At 39.4% G+C, this 18,396-nt stretch overlaps 1 protein-coding gene across 1 annotated transcript in view; it reads right to left on the bottom strand.

Moving 5' to 3' along the window:
- The window catches only part of PRSS12 (serine protease 12), a gene marked incomplete at its 5' end in the record, with an annotated part of 65,551 nt that overhangs the window by 44,145 nt on the left and 3,010 nt on the right, over window positions 1-18,396 (bottom strand). Inside the window, 2 exons of the mRNA XM_042469694.1 lie at window positions 662-840; window positions 3,881-4,019. Coding sequence (XP_042325628.1) covers window positions 662-840; window positions 3,881-4,019 — 318 coding nt within the window. The remainder of the gene's footprint in view (window positions 1-661; window positions 841-3,880; window positions 4,020-18,396) is intronic.

Below are 18,396 nucleotides of genomic sequence, written 5' to 3'. Positions count from 1 at the left end.
ACTTGGCGCATGTGCATGACGCAAGCGTGGTGCTGCGTCCACACTTCTGGGCTCCATGCATGCATCAGTGCGCCAATTGTTTTTATGGGTTCTTTTTGGTCTGGAGGGATGCCACGCAGTTTGGCTGCTGCAGCTTCCATCCAAAGGAAAACTGAATGCCTCCAGCCCGTACCTTTGGGGCAGTCTAGAGAGCCCCTGAGATATGTCTATACTTGGAGACACTGGAAAGACGTTAATGGAAACTGCATCACACATAAAAATACATGGTGATTTTGCTGGGCCCCTTTCTCTTAAATTGCTATAAATAATATTGAAACAAAACTCTTGAAATAAAACCATCATAAACTGTACAGCAATCTTTGAATCTTCTCTTCTACTTCCTAAAAAGAAAGCCCCCTTGCTTGAATCTTATACAGTGTTATCAAACCTCTCTTTTGGAGAAAGTTCACATGTTTCAAGTGACTGAACTGAACAAGTCTGTAGAAGATCCACATCTTTAAACCTAGCTCTGTTATGATCAGAATATGGGTGTTGAGAGAGTGCTTTACAACAAAGAGTGCTCAACAAAGTTATTTAATGTTTGCTACTCTAGGTCCTACAATAACAGCTATGTTGTATATATTATGCAAAACAAAATTCTATATCCATATTTGTATTTTACCATGGGAAAAGCTACATGTGACAGCAGCTGCCATATTTTGAGGACACGTTCCATCCTGCCAAATACTTTTTTCACAGAGCAGGATGTTTTCTTCATCACCATGGCAATGTACATCACTCCAGTAAACAGGGATAAGGCCCAGTCCAGTAAATGGGGTGTGCTTTGCTGTGCCTCTCTCTCTATGGGAAGAAAAATAAAAACCGAGGGTTAGCTAGTTAATCAAGATAACAATACCGGCTTTCCATTATATTGTTCCAATTACAAATCCTAGCTTCCACTGAGGCTGCTCTGTTCCAAACCACAAAAGTGCACTGTACTGTGCTTTTAAAACATTGTACACCATCCTGGAGGAGAAAGGTGGAATATAAATTAAATAAATAAATAAGGTAGGAGAACATGAAATTGCTAGAAGTACAGTATGCAACAGAAACACATAAGCATAATACACAAAGGGAAGGTAAAGGCAGTCTTATGACATCTTTGAAATTAATTGATTCATTTTAATACAAGCTTTCATGGACTATACCCTTTTTAAGATGCAAGAAGATATCTACAAGAACTTATGCTGAAATAAACCTGTTACTTTCTAATGTACCACAAAACTCCGTCTTCTTTTTTATACTGAAACAAAGTAACAGCATTATCTCTTCGAAAATTAACTTAGTGGAACCAAGCCATTTTTAATATTCCCCTATCTGCACTGTACTAGTGAAGTCCCAAGGTACTTTTAGAACCATCACCACCCCCATGCATAAAGATAACAGAGGTGTGAATAGCATTACAAACTACTTCTTTAATGACTTTACCAATCATCAGCTTCCACTGCAATGGACCAATAGCTTAAAGCAAAGGTGTTTAAAAAGTAGTTTGCCATGGCATTCACATTTTAAAATACTGTTAGTGCACTGTAAGCATGGGTGCAATGGCCATGTAGACCATCCATTCTGTAGACATTCTACAAGCCATAGATAAGCTCTAGCAATTGAAACTCCATCAATTGACCATGCTAACTTGGGCAGATGGAGTTGCAGTACAATGGAAATACACTTGAGAAACTATTAGTATAGAAATTCCAGGTTTGTAGGTGGCAAGGTTCAAACAGAATGGACTTATACAGGTTGTCTTCTGTGTACCGTACATTGTTTCCGATTTTCACACTTGAGCAAAAGTAGCAGACTAAACCACACTTCTTTGCCCTTCAGATATTTTGGACTTCAGCTCCCAAAAACTCTGACAATCAGCTGATTGGTTGTTCTCAGAATTGAAATCCAAAGCATCTGGAGGACTGAAGACTGGGAATGAATGGACTAAGCTACATGAGTAGAAAACATGTAGAAAACTGCAATCATGAGTAAAAACAACAACATTCATAACCAGATTCCAGAACCAACATATATCTTCTACTTTCATAAGGAAATTGCAGTAATCATTCATTTTAAAATCATCCTAATATTTAGACAGTTAAAAGCAAACTTGCTGATATTCTATATGGCTTATATCTTCAGAAATCTGAAAGTAAATATGAAAAATTTATATGAAAACCAGAAAAAGACATTGCACGTAACACACAGCTAAAAGCCCTAAGCAAAATTGCAACCTCCAGATGGGCAGAACTTTGATCTCATCTAATCCACATATTTGTATAAATTGGTTTGGAGTGTGCAGATTAATATTATACATTATAAAACAGCCCAGAGTCAGATCAAACTGACCAGTCTTAAAGAATGGAATAATCTCTAGTTAACGTCACTGTGTAGATATTCTAAATGAACCAGTAAGAATTGATTTAACATAAAGATTGGGAGCTTCAAATCAAAGGGCAATCAAGTTACCCTTGCTCTGTGGGACATGCCCAGGCTCTAATATTCAGTGTGGATAACTTTCTCATGATATTAACAGGAGCATAGAGAATTTAAGGCTCTTTTCAAGTGGTCTTGGCTAAGTATGTCTGGATTTACCGCAGTGTCAGGAAAACACAGGTCCTTTATTAATACAAATCCTATTTTAATTATTCATAACCATGTTTTAATATCTTGCTCCTGGTCTCAATTTTTGTGAAATGATAGAATATTGCAGGGAGGGCCACATGTATCTGTGATAATAGTTTTTGTATGAGTGAGTTAGTTTCAAAACAGGTCTTCCTGATTCTCACACTGTAAGCTATCTCCATGAAGAAAAGACTGCCAGGGCTAGGATACCTGCATCCATGGCCCGCCTTGGGAGCGGACCATGTGGACAGTGGGGTTCTGACCCACTTCCAGCCAGAGCATACTTGGGCCATTCTTTCATGCCCATCTGCTGCACCTCCTACATTAGTTATTTCTGGGTCTCCCCATTCTTTGATCCTTCTTCCTCAAACCTGCACTCATGCAAGCTGACATCCTTTTACCGGCCAATTAACCCTAGCCTAAATGTACTATAGAGATACTTGTGTTGCACATGCTCCTATTCTAAAACTTTCACATCAAGCATACTACATGTGACAAACAGCAGCTATAATCTCAGTTGTGCGTAGTGTTGAAGAGGAGCAGAGGAAGACAATGCCAGCCATGCTAAGAATGGATGTTCTCTCAGATAATTACACCACAATTCTAAAACTTTCTGCATAGCATTTATTCAAACTACATTTGCAATAAACACCAGCTCACTTACAGTGCCAGTTTTTGGTCACAGCTTCATCTGGTAGACAGTTTCTCACATTGTTTGAAGCAAAGGTTTTGCTAAAATCCTCTTGAACCAGTGGAAAACTACCCAAGGACATGATTTTGTCATCAGAGTGTAATAGTTACATCTTGCAGAATATGGAAAGACTGGATCTGGGTTGGGGCTGGGCAAGTGTTGGCCTATCCCAGTTAAACAACCTCCCTGGAAAAGTCTTAACATGCTTCCTGGATAGTGTTGTTGAGTTCATCCTACCTCAAAGTTTCCATTACCTTCCTTGGCATCTGGTTCTCTTGTTATTTTAAAAAACAATTTCTGAGGCAACAAAAACATTCACTCTCTCTTCAGCTAAAGCAGACATTGATGGATGCAAAGTATTCTAAATTGTAATGTAGATAGTGTAAAATATTTTCTCACGGCATCTAGAATATTAGTTAAATTCTCATTTGAAGCCATTGTAACATCACTATTATAGACAATTCACCATTGCACAACTTTGCTATGAAAAACTGTTGAGTATACCATTTATAATCCATGCAGATTGACAGCTAAATTTACCCTAGTTCAAGTTGGCGACATATCACTGATGCATCTGTATCATCCCAAAGACCACTGCAGATAACTCCCCATATTCCATTGAGATAAACTTCAACTGTGCCTTCAAACTCATTTTTGCCACCTCTAAGTCTCACTGAGCCTGTGAAGGGGGGAGGGATGAGAAGAAGAAAAAGAGGAAGAAAAAGAACTTGTTCTTAAAGTCATTCACAGATTATGTGCATTCTGGTATATGGCAACACAGAAGGTACGTCCGAAAATTATTATTTTTTAATGCAATCAGTATGAACCGAGTGTATGACATTTCTTCCTTGAAAGCTCAAGCCAATCTAATCAACCCCGTATAAAAACAGGATAATAAAATCACAGTAAATCAGAAGTTAACGAAATCAGTACGTCTGTGCTAGAATAAAAGCATTGGATAGCATTTGTCAAAATCAGATCAGTATGAACTTTCTTATGCTTCCTTACAGAAGCTCTACCATGACAATCACTATTGCAAAGTTTATGATGACCATAACCTTATTCACTCAATTGTCCTCAGACATGTCAGATGGAACTTGGACAGGTGTGTACTCTTAAGACCCTTTGTGGTGGTGGACAAAGTGTATCCATGAGGGCACCAAGGGGAGCTCCCAGCCTCCCTCCAACCAACTGGGGAATGGTTTACCATTTATTCATTATCCTCCCTGCTAATACTGCCTCTTTCCCTGTAGTTTGCATCCATTGTTCTGTGTTCTAGTCTCTGGAGCAGCGGAAAACAAGCTTGCTCCCTTCTCAATGTGACACCCCTTCAAATACTTAAACAAGGCTATCATATCACCCTTAACTGTCTCTTCTCCAGGCTAAACATACCCAGCTCCCTAAGTATTTCCTCATAAAGGCATGGTTTCCAGACCCTTCACCATTTTGGCTGCCCTCCTTTGGACACACTCCAATTTGTCAACATCATTTTTGAATTGTGGTGCCCAGAACTGGACACAGTATTCCAGGTGAGGCCTGACTAAGGCAGAATAGAATTTGCTTCAGCTCTGTTTTAAAAATGAGGAGTGCCCATATTTTTCCTACTCTCTTTCTTATGATTGTCAGTCAACACCAGATATTTAAGCTTTCACTATGTGAAATGAGAGATAGTTTCAACATTTCAGATAGAATGTGGTTAAGAGCCTATATAAGATATATTGTCTTTACCTAACTAACCATTGCTTCTTTTTTAAAAAAAAAACTTTAAAAATAACATCAATAAGGTTTTGAATTTGATGAAATTTATTTTACATCCCATCTAACTTCATCAGGTTTAAAGGAATTAGAAAACAAACACATAGACTGCATAGCTTTTTCAGTGACCCATATAATATTATACATAACATAAATGCCAGACGTTTATTTCAGGCCAAAGAATGCATTTATTCATACTTGACCACAACCAAACACCACTGCTCAAAGCTCATGTGAATTTATCATCTGAAGTTCCACAAGTCTAGAAATGAAATAAGTAAACAGATCCAACCTATAAAAACTGAAAGTCTTAGGTATAAAAAAGCGTGACAAAGAAAACTGTAAGCACAGTTCATACATATAAGGAGCTAACTGGTAAGTTTCTTTGTACTACAGTTGGCCCTCTGTTTTTGCGGGGCATCTGTTCCGGACCCCCACCCCCAAGAAAACAGAGGCTTGCACATCTCCAAACCCTATAGGCTTGAATAGGGCGTGAGCTTGCATGCATGCACAGGGCATGTGCCGCGGGGGCACACCCCACTGAAAACAACAGAGGTCACCCCTCCATGAATATTCAAGGTCCTGAATCCCAGATCCGTGCGTTAGGAGGGGTGACTGTATATCATTTATATGACATTGGAATACTTTATCTGGATTTTGTACTCCATTGAAAAGAGGGATATATGCTAAAATGAACTTTTTTTTATTTTGCTGTTAATTCAAACAGGCTTCATCTCATGAATAGCAGAGCATTCCATGCGAGCTTTTTTTCTCCTCATATTTGGTCTTTGGACTCCCTGTTCTCCTTTTCGTTTCACAGAAGAAATCATTGTTCACCGTACAGTCCTAAACAACTGAAACAATGTTTGTAAGTACTATGCACTGAATCATAATACTTATATCGACATGCAAACACCCACATTAAAACATCTTAAGCAATTCATTGCTAAGCAACAAAAATAAATTAAACATCTACTAGTCAACAATATGAATACTGCTACACTAGAACTTTCATTAGTATACAGTCAGTTGAGAGCCTATGCACCAACAACACAAAGTCAAAACACAGTTGACCAGAATGAAGAGGCTAAAAGGACATGAACTAGATATTATGAATGGGATTATACAAAAACCAGTTGCAGAACGCTTCAGTTTTCCTGGGCACTCCATCTCAGGCTGCATCTGCACTGCTCAAATAATGCAGTTTGACACTGCTTTAACTGCCATGGGTCAATGTTATAGAATTCTGGGATTTGTGGTTTTGTGAAATATTTAGCCTTCTCTATCAGAAAGCTCTGATGCCACAACAAAGTACATTTCCCAGAATTCTATAGGATGAAAGTACAAAGAAACTGCAAAGGAAGATTGGAAACAAAACAGCAGAAATGGAAAACTGTATATCCACAAATTCCAGTCCATCGACAGTATGTTGAACAGAGGGCTAGTCTACATGTAAGTGTATTAATGCAAATTGCTATGAATTTTCACACATTCTCATTGACACTTGTCTTCACTTTCCCATGTAAATTTACATCTATTCACCTTCCCTCTGCTGAAAATACACAACCATGTAAATAAGGATATTTTAATCATGTACAAAAGCCCAGACACAATGGTTTCCTACACGCATTATAACACGAGCTAAAACCCACATTCATGAAGACTCTCTTGAATGTTATCACATCTCTTTTCTGGTTCCCAGACAGCATCATGTTATATTCCAATAATTTCCTCTACCAGTCATATGGTTGTCTACTCACCTTCACTTTACGCAACATCTTTCCACCTGCCCTTGTCCTCCAAGGACCATCTTTAAAACTGAGCTTGTCACCTCATCACCCTACCCACAACTTTTGCATTACTATTGTGATTCACACATACAACCAGCTCATTCATAGCTATAAAGATCTTTTCCTAGGCACTTTACTCCATGCCTCTCATGACATACTGTAGATGCTAACAATTTGTTTATTGTTACAAGATCCCTTTGCATACTGATCCAGAATTATGGCAATATCTTTAAATAAAAGAAAAATTAGTTAATATGACAAAAAAGCACCACTCCCACAAAATCATTGGAAACTGCCTGGATTCTCCAGCGCTGCCACTCATTTGTAACAATGACATTCATTGGCAATCTTCATTGGTGGTCTACATCCATTAGAGGGAACATCAAATGATAGCACAAAACCTAAATTATACTGCTCTCACACAACATATACGGAATATACAAGAAATGTGGCAGAAATAATCTTCATTGCCTCTCCTAATATAGTCTCCCATAACCCAGTGGGCAGGAAAGCAGCAAGTGAAAAACAGCCAGTTAACTTCCTTGGTACCCAGAATACAGCCTAAGCAGTTTTGTGAACAACCTGTGGGAAAGGAGCTGGAATGGGATGAAATGGTTGCTATCCTCTTTAAAGCAGCCCACCAACTTAACAGCTCAAAGTTTAGTAGGCATACATAGAAGAATTAACTTGCTTCCCCTATACCCCGGATCCCGATGTTTGTGTGAAACACACACGTTTTTTGTAACAAAGGCCTGTTACAGACTGCCAAAATAAAGCTACTTCGGGTCTCTTTGGAGGTATGCTATTTAAATGATGCATGGAGATCACGGAGATCACGCCAAAGCCACACTCAATTCCTAAGCACTGGAGTGCAGCTTTGGTACAGCTTCCAGATTCTTAGGATGCATGCATCATTTAAACAGCATACCATCAAAGAGACCCAAAGCAGCTTTATTTTGGCAGTCTGTAACAGGCCAAAGATTTGGCAAAAGGGGTGCCATATAAAAACAATAGAATGCAAACTGAAGCTGACAGAAAATATTCTGAGAAAAAAAGTATGGATCTCTAAAATAAAATTAGAAAGAGCAGGAACAAAATCAGGGACTTTCTGGTTTTTTTCATCAGCCTGATTGTGTCCGAACTGTAGTTTGTTTTTGGGGAGAGGGACACACCACTATTTCTTGTATCTAAACAGAAAAAAAATAACTTCAGCTTGTTGCCACATAAGAAAACTTTACACTGACTTCCTCCCTCAGATACAAAGTAGAAGGTAAGAGGGAGCTGGAAATGCAAGACCAAGACTATCAGGGTACATTCTCATAAGGGACAGCAATAAACTCCCATCCTGTCTGAATTCAATCACAGAATTAGAAGTACACAATAGTCTTTGAAATAACTGAGAATTACATATGACATGACATAAGTGTGCCTTTTTAAAAGCAAAAAAGTTATATTTGGGATACATAGGCACAGGACAGACCACCAAGAAACAGTGGTCTGTTCCCGTTTTTGCTCCTCAGGGACAGCGCGGCCCCCAAACAGCACGCTGCCATTGCAGAGGAAAAAGAACCTGGAATTTCTGGGTTCTTCGTGCGACGCCGCAGTGACGTCGTGAGTGTGCCATTGGTGCACTTGTAACACAAGTGACGCATGACGCCATGTGAACGCCACATGGTGTTTAAGTCACAATGGTGGTGTCCATGTACACGAGGCACCGCCATTATTATGCCACCACCACGTAATAGGGTTGCGGGGCATGCGATCACTTCTCCCCCAGGCAACCCTACTACATGTCCAGGCCGACCCAAAGTGCAAGTCTGGATCAGACCATAATTTAGTTTGGGATACAGCCAATTTGGGGATTGCACATCATGGAAAGTGTAAAGGTATTATTATTATTATTATTATTATTATTATTATTATTATTATTTTAAACAAATCATTTAAAATGCTTTTCGCATCAGCCACCGATGGTATAGTCCTTTAAGATAGCCTTTTTTGCAACTGGTTTGAGAAGGTCACAACACAAGGAACATGATTTTGATAATTAAACAGGTTTAGGGGATGGGATTTATGGATTTTGTTAAGGAGACTGCTACACTTTCCCCCATAATTTGGTCACAGGATCCTAGATTTGGATTATTTTCTACATCAGCTTCAGTGGCCAATATCATATACAAAGTAATGTTCACTAGATTTGCTCTTTAGTTACCACTACATTTGCCCTATTAAAAGACACAGTTGCCACAGCTAGGGACACTTTTGACCTTTTGCCTCTTCTTTGATTAAGGGCCATGGCCATTCTTCTCCACCAGCAGTGTATCTCTATAACTAGGAAGATCATCAGCATATTTGTTCTTCATAAAAGAAAAGAAGATGCCATAGCACATGTTTGAAGTCTGGGAAAGAAAGATATGACTCCTATGAGGCTGCAACACAAGAATTCTAGGCTGCCTTACCCTGGCCCCAAGGACATGTTTGCACAATTGAGATTCAGTGATTGTTTAAGGTTATACTGTATTTAGTTTTTTTCTGATAGCCAGCCCTTGGACACACAAAAGCTATTTTGCTAGATGCTCTTGTTTTCGATACACATACTTTCTCAGAATGTAATGCTCTGAAGAGTTCCACCCACCATAGATAACTTTCTATTTATATAATATAATACTAGTATGAAAATGAGGTGAATAATAGAGAACCCCTGTTTTTGTCAGGACATGTTTGGCCCATTTCAGCTCATTTCTAACTCTGATTCATCCTTTTCAAATGTAAATACATGGAGGGGGTATGAGTTCAAGGATAAACTTTAGGAGAAGATAATGTGGATAAGAAACAGGAACAGAAAAAAATACACACACTGCTATTGTATGGGAAGGGTTTAAAATTAATTCTGGCTGCAATGCAAGGAAACTTAGTCACAGCATATTTAGCCATGTTTAAGCGCTATTGAAATCAACAGGATTTGATCTGGGATTAAGGCCACAGTAGTGAAATAAACAGGATTTGGGGCCAACACAAGTGTCTCAGTGATGGGCTTAGTAACTGACCCTAAATGTTCTTTCCCAGGATTGATTGCCATTATTTATTCAGCGATATCTATGTCAATGGCACTTTGTAACATATAGTCCCAAGGGGCTTCCAACCTAAAAAGAGTTACAAAAGGGAGAAAAACAGAAGAACGGGAGGAAAGCTGAGGCAGCAGTGAACAAGGGGGAAATGTGCCCTTAATTTCAGTGGCACTACAAACTAAGGCCTGTTACAGACAGCCAAAATAAAGCTGCTTTGAGTCACTTTGGAGGTATGGTATTTCAATGATGCATGAGTCCTAAGAGTCTGGAAGCTTCACCAAAGCTGCATTCCAGTCCTTAGGAGTGGAGTGTGGCTTTGGTGCGGCCTTTGGACTCTTAGGACGCATGTATCATTGAAATACCATAACTCCAAAGTGACTCGAAGCAGCTTTATTTTGGCTGTCTGTAACAGGCCTAAGTTACTGTAAGATACTGTACTGGGACTAGGTGTTGTTCCAGAAGCTTTGGGCAATTTGTGACAGAACTTATTTTAACAAACCAATTGATAAAGTCCTAGTGACTTCATGTGGGAGGGGGGAATCATGTGCCCATCTCTGGGCTGCACTCAAACTTTTAAACTTGAAGTCATTGAAAGCCAAAGCATGCTGTTTATATTCAGCCTGGCAATTACAGTTCCTTTGGATTGGTCCCAAGCAGAAGCATTTGATACCTCCTGTTACCCTTTAGAGAAGATTATGTTACACTTTCCAGTCCAAGCTGGAGGGTGGAACTGTAGACTAGCATGGGTGAGATTTATTCTTGTTAACACTTGCCAGAAATGTCTGGATGAGGCTAGTTCAAGAATGGAACAGAGCCTGGAAGTTATGTTTTAAAACAACAGCTCCCTGAACCCCCAGCCAGCATGGGCAATTGTCCTGTTGTCTTGTCGGCTGGGGAATTTTTGAAGTTGTAGCCTAAAATGTTATTTTTTCCAAACTCTGGCACTGAAAGCTAGGTAATCAAGGATAGACACCCCCTCCAAAAGGGGAAGAAAACCCCACTCCCAGCCAAATCTGATCTGATGCAGGAAATCATTGTCCATTATTCACACAACAGATGAGCAATAATTTCAACTCAGCCCTCAAATGAGTTTTAGAATTACTGCATGTTTATTGCTTTGGAAATTTGAAAACCCTGAAGAAATGCATATATTGCCTATGATCTTGTTCAAAATTGCTCCATCCTAGTGTTATAGATCACTTTACTTATAAATGATTTTAAATTCCTTGGAACAGGTGTTATTTAATGACCTGTGGAAACTATGTGTGTTATTAAACTGGGAATTATACTGTGGGATTAACATTAGACTGGGTCTATAGAGGTTTCTCAGGGCTTGAACAGACAGTCCAAAATAAAGCTGCTTCAGGTCACTATGGAGGTATGTTGTTTAAATGACACGTGCAACTTAAGAGGCCAGAAACTGCACTAAATCTGTGCTCCAGTCCTTAGGATTGGAGCATGGCTTTGGCACAGCTTCAGGCCTCTTAGGATGCATGCATCATCTAAACAGCATGCCTCCAAAGTGACACGAAGCAGCTTTATTTTAGCTTGTCTGTTCAGGCTTTTACTTTTTTTAAAAAAAGAAAGAAATAGAATAGAATACAAACACTTCCATATTCCATTTCCCCTGCACTACATATTTTTAGAATTATTTTGATCTACATTTCCTGAACCGAAACATGCATGAGAGGTCAATTCCACTCTATATTTCTTTTTTAGAAAGCCAGTAAATGCATTCACAAGTTTTAACAGATCTTTTTAAAATTAGGCAACTGAAAGCTATGAAATTAATGTAAACATTTCCTTTTGTTTTCATTATGATTATGTGTTTACTGTTGTGTTACTTCCTTCTGATTTAATGAATCTGTACTTTCATTTTGATGTTATTGTTAACATAAGCCAGTTCAGCTGTCATGGCTTACAACTGAAAGTAAATAAATTAATTTATCAATACATATTTCTAAAATGAATAAATATGTATGTATTTCTAAAATTATCCTCCTCCTCCTCATCATCAATATATTCAATATACTCAAATTTAAAATGTATAGAATTGAAAATAAATAATAATAATGATTCCACTGGAAAGAGTTATCTATTATTAATTCAACACCTTCTAACTTGAGTATCATTGCATTCTAATATCATTTTGTAAGAATTTTAGATTACAAGATATGCCTGTTTCTAGATTATCTCCAGTAGAAAACATTAACATTCTACTCTGGTTTCTTATGACAATTTTTACTGGATTTTGTCTATTGTTAGTAATGATTCATAGTAAACTCATATAGCATAAGCAGAATACACTGCAACGCAAAGTCAGGTTCTTAGTTCCTGCAAGTACGTTACTTGTATGATAGTTCAAGAAGAGATGATAATCAGTCCACATGTTCATATCATATGCCTATGAAGCAGTATCTCATTTTTCAAGTCTCTTATGGAAGGAAATGTTTACACCTAGAGTGCCTGTGCTTACCCTTTCCATGGAACGCAGCCAGGCTGACAAAGCACATAGCTGGTTTACTCATGATGGACTAAGTATTTGAGAATGGTATTCAGAAACATAGCTGTGCTGGTCTTGAATATGCAAAGGGATCTTTTAACACCTTTGACACCTGTGAGAAAGAGGTTGTAGCTCCATGCATCTGTGGAAATAAACCTAAGTTTACAAAAGCTTAATGTTGCAACTTCTTTCATAAAGTTAGTATCAAAGGTGCTACAAGTTCTCTACGCATATTTGAGAATGGATTCACACAGGATGAGGCTCCACATGATACTAAGCCTCTGCATGACTTTAGCAGCTAGTGGTTCCAACAGCTACTAAACTGACTTGCAGAGATGCTAGCCCTCTCTATGGGCTTCCCATTTGCTCATTTATCATCTTTCTGCCACCAGTAGGCACCTTCTTGGATGAGAAACACTAAACAAAAAAGCAGTGGAAGGCTGGTGGCTTCTATGTCAGTGAATCTATTCCATGTTGAACTGTAGTGGGCAAAGTGGGGCCTGCTGGCCACAAGCAACCCCAGGATCATTTTGAGGGCCCCAGATGTTTTTAAAAATGCTTTTAAAATTGCTCAAAAATGCCCCGAAATGACATTGATGGGAAGTAGTTGGCATTCCTTTCACATTTGGAGAGCCCCTGGCCCTCTCAAGAGCTCAGAACATTTTTTGTGAAATCCTCCCCCCCCCAAAAAAAAAATTCCCTTAAGGGTCCCAGGAATGCCCCAAAATATTCTGCTAATATTCTGCTATTCTTCCAGACAGACTCAGGAAACTTTTGGCTAAAGGACGGCCTCCAGCTGCACCTTTTACAGCCAGATCGGAGCTGCAGCAACCACACGCCATGGCCCCAATCTAGCTTTTGCAGGGTATAAAAAGGAGCTGCAAAAAGCAGCTCCTTTTCGCTCCTTGCAAAGGGCATGCTAGCCATGGCAGTGCAGTTTTACAGTGGCCCTTCAGCACTGTGTCATGTGGATGCAGCACCAGAGGAGCCTCATGATGCCACATGCCATGTGGTGTGGCACGCAGCATCACGCCAGCCTGGGGAGAAGCCAGGGTGTGAATCATATGGATGCTAAGCCTCAAATTCCACCCTCGGACCGGCTTTTCTTGCCAGTCTGCACAGCCTCTTTGTTTACAAAATACAAGTCTGTCTAGCATTCTCACCTCCCACCAAGAGCTGAAGCACAGCTGTCTAGCAACATATTAAACCAAAATATGAGAACATGGGGCTGTAAATATATTGTATATACTTATGCATAAGTCTAGAAAATTTAGTCAAAAAATTGATTTAAAAATCTGAGTTGACATCCACAGGTCAATGTAAATACTGTAGTTTAACTCCTTTTTAAAAAGGAACCATTCCCTGGTAAAAGGCAAGAACGTAATCTGTCCTGGAAGCACTAACCCCCTTCTGCTCTCTCATTCATCCATCCTCTAATGTGAACACAAGTAGTTATGCCTGCTGGAATTTTGTAAGTTATTTGGCATTGTTTTCCTTTGCTTCATCCTTTAGATCCTTTATTACATGTCCCTAAATTTTACCATCAACTTATCCATGGGTCATATCCAAATCCATAATTTTGGCCCTCAGACTTGCCCTCGACTTGTACATGAGGTCAACTTATAGTTGAGTATATACGGTACTCTGTCTCTTGAGTGACTTTGTATTTACTTTGGAAGTGACTTCCATCAAGCATGTCCAAGAGACTGGCCACCACTATACTAAATCACATTATAGCATGAAAATCTAGTCTTTCTTGTTGATGACTGCAAGCTAAAATTCTTCAAATATAGGTTTGATTTTAAAAGATAACAGTTGGCTTTCCCGAACTCTATAAAATGTTTAATGTCCCTCATCTGTGGTATTGTGCAGAAATCTATCAATGTAAATATTTTGCTGTTTGAATTTTTTAAATAAAATAAATTGCTGTTGTTACTTTTCTCCAGCCCCGGGACCCAAGGCAGCTTACAAATGTTAAAACAAATACAGTTAAAAGTTCACATTACACAAAAGATAACATATAATTAAAGTATAAATTGAACAGAATAAAAAAAAAAGACAACAAAACTAGATAATACAGCACATTACTAAAGGCTCTTTCTGAATGAGCAGTCAGTCCTCAAAGGCTTAACCCCCCCCCCCCAAAAAAAAACCTTCACTTCCATGCAGAAGTATAGCAAGGAGGATGACTTTCTAGGAATGGAGTTTCAGACCCTGTGAGCAGCCATTGAGAAGACCCTCTTCTGTGTTCCCATCTCCTATTCTTGTGACGGTAGTAGGACAGAGAGTAGAGCTTCCCCTTAAGATCTCAAAACATGGTCTTTCAGATAATCTGGACCCAAACTGCATCAAGCTTTGTAGGTCACAATCAACACTTTTAATTGTGCCTGGAAATGGATTACAGCCACTGGAGCTGGTGCAACAAGGGAACTGTATGCTTCCTGCAGCCAGCCCCAATTAACAATCTGGATGCAGAACCAGTTGCAGTCTTGAAAAACTCACAGACTGATCCACTAGATCATTGGAGCCTGATGTAGGGCAAGGTACAAGGATTGGGAATGACTAGTTCTACTTGCACAACAGAAGGGATGGGAGGGGGGGAGATGAAAAGAAAATTATTGGCACTCTGCATTTGCACATGTACTGGTACTATACTGTAAATCATTTGGAAGTATAATGTTTCTATTATGTATGTGAAACTAAACGTAAGCTTCTATAAGCTGCTTTGCGAAGGCTTTGCCCTAAAATGTGGCATGTAAGTACTTTTAAATAAATAATTATTATGGTTACATTATACTGTTAAAGGGGACTGCAAATAACAAGGGTTTTTTCAGGTAAACAAACTGCATATTTTTAATAAAAGAAGAAATGTATATCTGTATTGATGATGAAGCCACAGTTATCAATAAATCTCTTATACTATTTGTATTTCTTTATTAAGCTGCATATTTCATCCACTTTCCTGTTTACTGAACCATCTGGGAAACATATTGAAAACAAAAGCCAACAGACTGTACATTAACTGGAGATAATACAGTATGCCTCCAAAGTACCGGGATATTAATATACTTTACTTCAAAAATTACAATTTCTTAATAATGGAATACATTTATACAATGGCTTGTACACAATTTGAAATACTAAGATGACAGTATAGATGCATAAAAAAAACCTTCACTTACTATATATATCAGGATCCTCCCCCAAAATTAGGGAGAATGGCAGAATTCACAGCTAAGAATTCTTCACCTTCACTCTGCCCATACTGCTTCACCCTGGTAGAACTGAAAGAGTACACGAGCATCCCTGGCTAGATCAGGAAGAGAAAAATATAAAGGAACACTAAAGTACAGGTGGTATTTATCCACGCTATATGTCCATTCAGATGTGATCCAAATGCCTGTCTGCATCAAGATGTGCATTTGGAATGCATATTCCACTGAAAATAAAGAAGATCAGTAGGAAGTTTGCAGCTCAATAAGAGAGGCTCTAACTGGATGAGAAAAGTCAGGTTCTTAGACTGCATGTTCTCCAAGACCAATATTTCCCCCTTCTCCTGGCATATAACCCACAACGGTGGATTCAGCCTTGAAGTCTCAATAATTATAGAAAAAAAAGACTGGTTCATGAAAAACATTCCATAAGTAGTGTGGCTTTTAAACAATGGGACATTCTGCTGGACATGATCTATTCGTAGGTGATACCAATGTCAGATGATGGATTCCTCCTCATTTCAGGTAGACTACTCACTCTCTTTCAACCTATCTCCCCAGTCTGATGACAGTAATATATCTGAACAGGTTTTGTACACAGATGTGTTAGGGAGGAAAGAGGGAAGGGGCATCCTTTTCTGTATACCCTGGGGAATACTTCCCTCCATGTATGGAGACACACACTCCAACTATTTCTGATCTCTAGTTTGCCTCCCAGGACATGAGCCCATGGCATACTCTGAAGACACTTGATTCAGCAATTTTGCTGAAACTAAGCAAGTCTGGTCTTTATTCTGTGACTTCTTTCATGAGAGAATCACCTGGAAAATAACCCTGCATATAACATCAGAGGTCTATCATGAAAGAATAGAGGGAAATGAGTAAATAAATGAATAACAAAGGGAAAAGAGGAAGGGAGATAGATAGTTGTCCATCTGCATGCATACAATTACCTAATGATGCAGTCCTGTACACACTTGCTTGAAACAAGTCCTGGCTGAGCTTACAAGGACTTTATGTACATGTAAAGATGTGTGGGATTGTACGATATACACAGAATTACTCCGCAACCACACTGTACCCCACTACAATAACACTTCACATCTAATGATGAATTCATCTACTAATGAATGTTTTCCTGTATTGTGCTTATACACCCCACAGTTACAGCTGTTTTGTAATTCTTCAAGTGTCATGGTTCCATCCTATGGAATGCTGACAGAATCGTAGTATTTCCAGTTTCTATATATGACTGTGGAAGTTGGATAATGAGGAAAGATCACAGGAAGGAAATAAACATATATGAATTTAAATGCTGGAAAACAGTTCCAAAAATACCATGGACAGGGTGGGGGGAGCACCTGGCATATTCTGCACTCTATTTAGGGTCTCCATATTTTTATATTACGTATTTGGAGCCAGCATGTTCTTGAGATATCAAGAACACTCAGGTTCCCAGGAGAAAAGAAGCAAAGGCATACAGAAGATCCAAGAAATAATACTGTCGGTCCTTGGTATCAGTGGACTTGTCATCCACAGATTCAAGCATCCATGGAGGGCAAGCCCACATTGTTCCCAATGGTGGCACGTGCACATGGCCACGCTGCCATTCAGCACAGCCCCTGGTGTCCTGTAGTGGCATGTGCATGCAGCCATGCTGCAATTAAGTCCCACTGTCCCTAATGAGACTGCACCATCACTGGAAACAACAGGGGCTGTCCCTAATGTGCATACACCGCCATTGAAGCTCCATTCTTCCTAATGATGGCACATTTGCGTGCATACACAACCATTGGGGATAATGTAACTTGAGCATCAGCAGATTTTTTTATTGGGGGGGGGGGGGGCAGGAGAGATCCCTTATGGATACCCAGGGCTGACTGTACAGGCAAGGCCAAAAGGGTGAACTAACTGGTCCTTCCTTCCCGAAAGTCCTGTGCATTTCCTTTTGCACCAAGAGACAAAAGAGGTCTCATTATACTGAAGTCCTAAGGCAGTTCTTTCTGCCTAACTCCCTGCTAACCTCCTTGTCCATTCACTCTTGGGTTCTCCCAATCCAATTACTGTTTTTGTCACCCTAGAGGTAAAACATCAGCCAGTCTGGAATCCCATTGTTGATTCCTGGGAAAGAACATCAAGCCTTTGTTTCCTCGCAAGATAGCCCAGTTTTCAAGTATAAAAATTGATCTCAAAAACCTAGTTTTTACACACAGAGTGCACATACAGTTGTCCCAGGCTGTCTTCCATGTATGTCCTGTGTTGCCCTCAGACCTCTGAGCCACTCCTGCTTCCCATGGTCTACTCTTCAAACAGGTAATTATTGCCCTCCTTAAAAACCCCTCAAATTCTGCTATCCAGTTTCCATATTTCCATTTTAGTTAGCTGTGTCTGTTAGTTGCTTTTCTGTGTGTTTGATTGCACTCCGCATTTTTCTAAATAAAACCGTCTTAATCCACCCAAATCTGGAGTTCTCCGCAGGTATTACCAGTATACACAGGTGCTAATGGTCCTAAAGGTTACCCAACCTCTTGCAAAGTTAATTTCCCCAACTTCTAAAGTAATGCTGACATACTTGGTGGAGACTCCCCCAGTCACCCACCTTTCTTTGGATAACAGAGGGATGGGTGGGTCTTAGAGCATATCGAGTCTGAAGTCTCACTAGAAGTGAAGATGGCTAAACTGATGCTGTCATACTTTGGATATATCACAAGGCAATGTGACTCACAGA

Source organism: Sceloporus undulatus, chromosome 5 (genome assembly GCF_019175285.1).
Source record: "Sceloporus undulatus isolate JIND9_A2432 ecotype Alabama chromosome 5, SceUnd_v1.1, whole genome shotgun sequence".
In the NCBI taxonomy this organism is placed as follows: domain Eukaryota; kingdom Metazoa; phylum Chordata; class Lepidosauria; order Squamata; family Phrynosomatidae; genus Sceloporus; species Sceloporus undulatus.
Note: the sequence above shows the minus strand (reverse complement) of the source record. Positions and strands in the feature narration are given on the sequence as shown.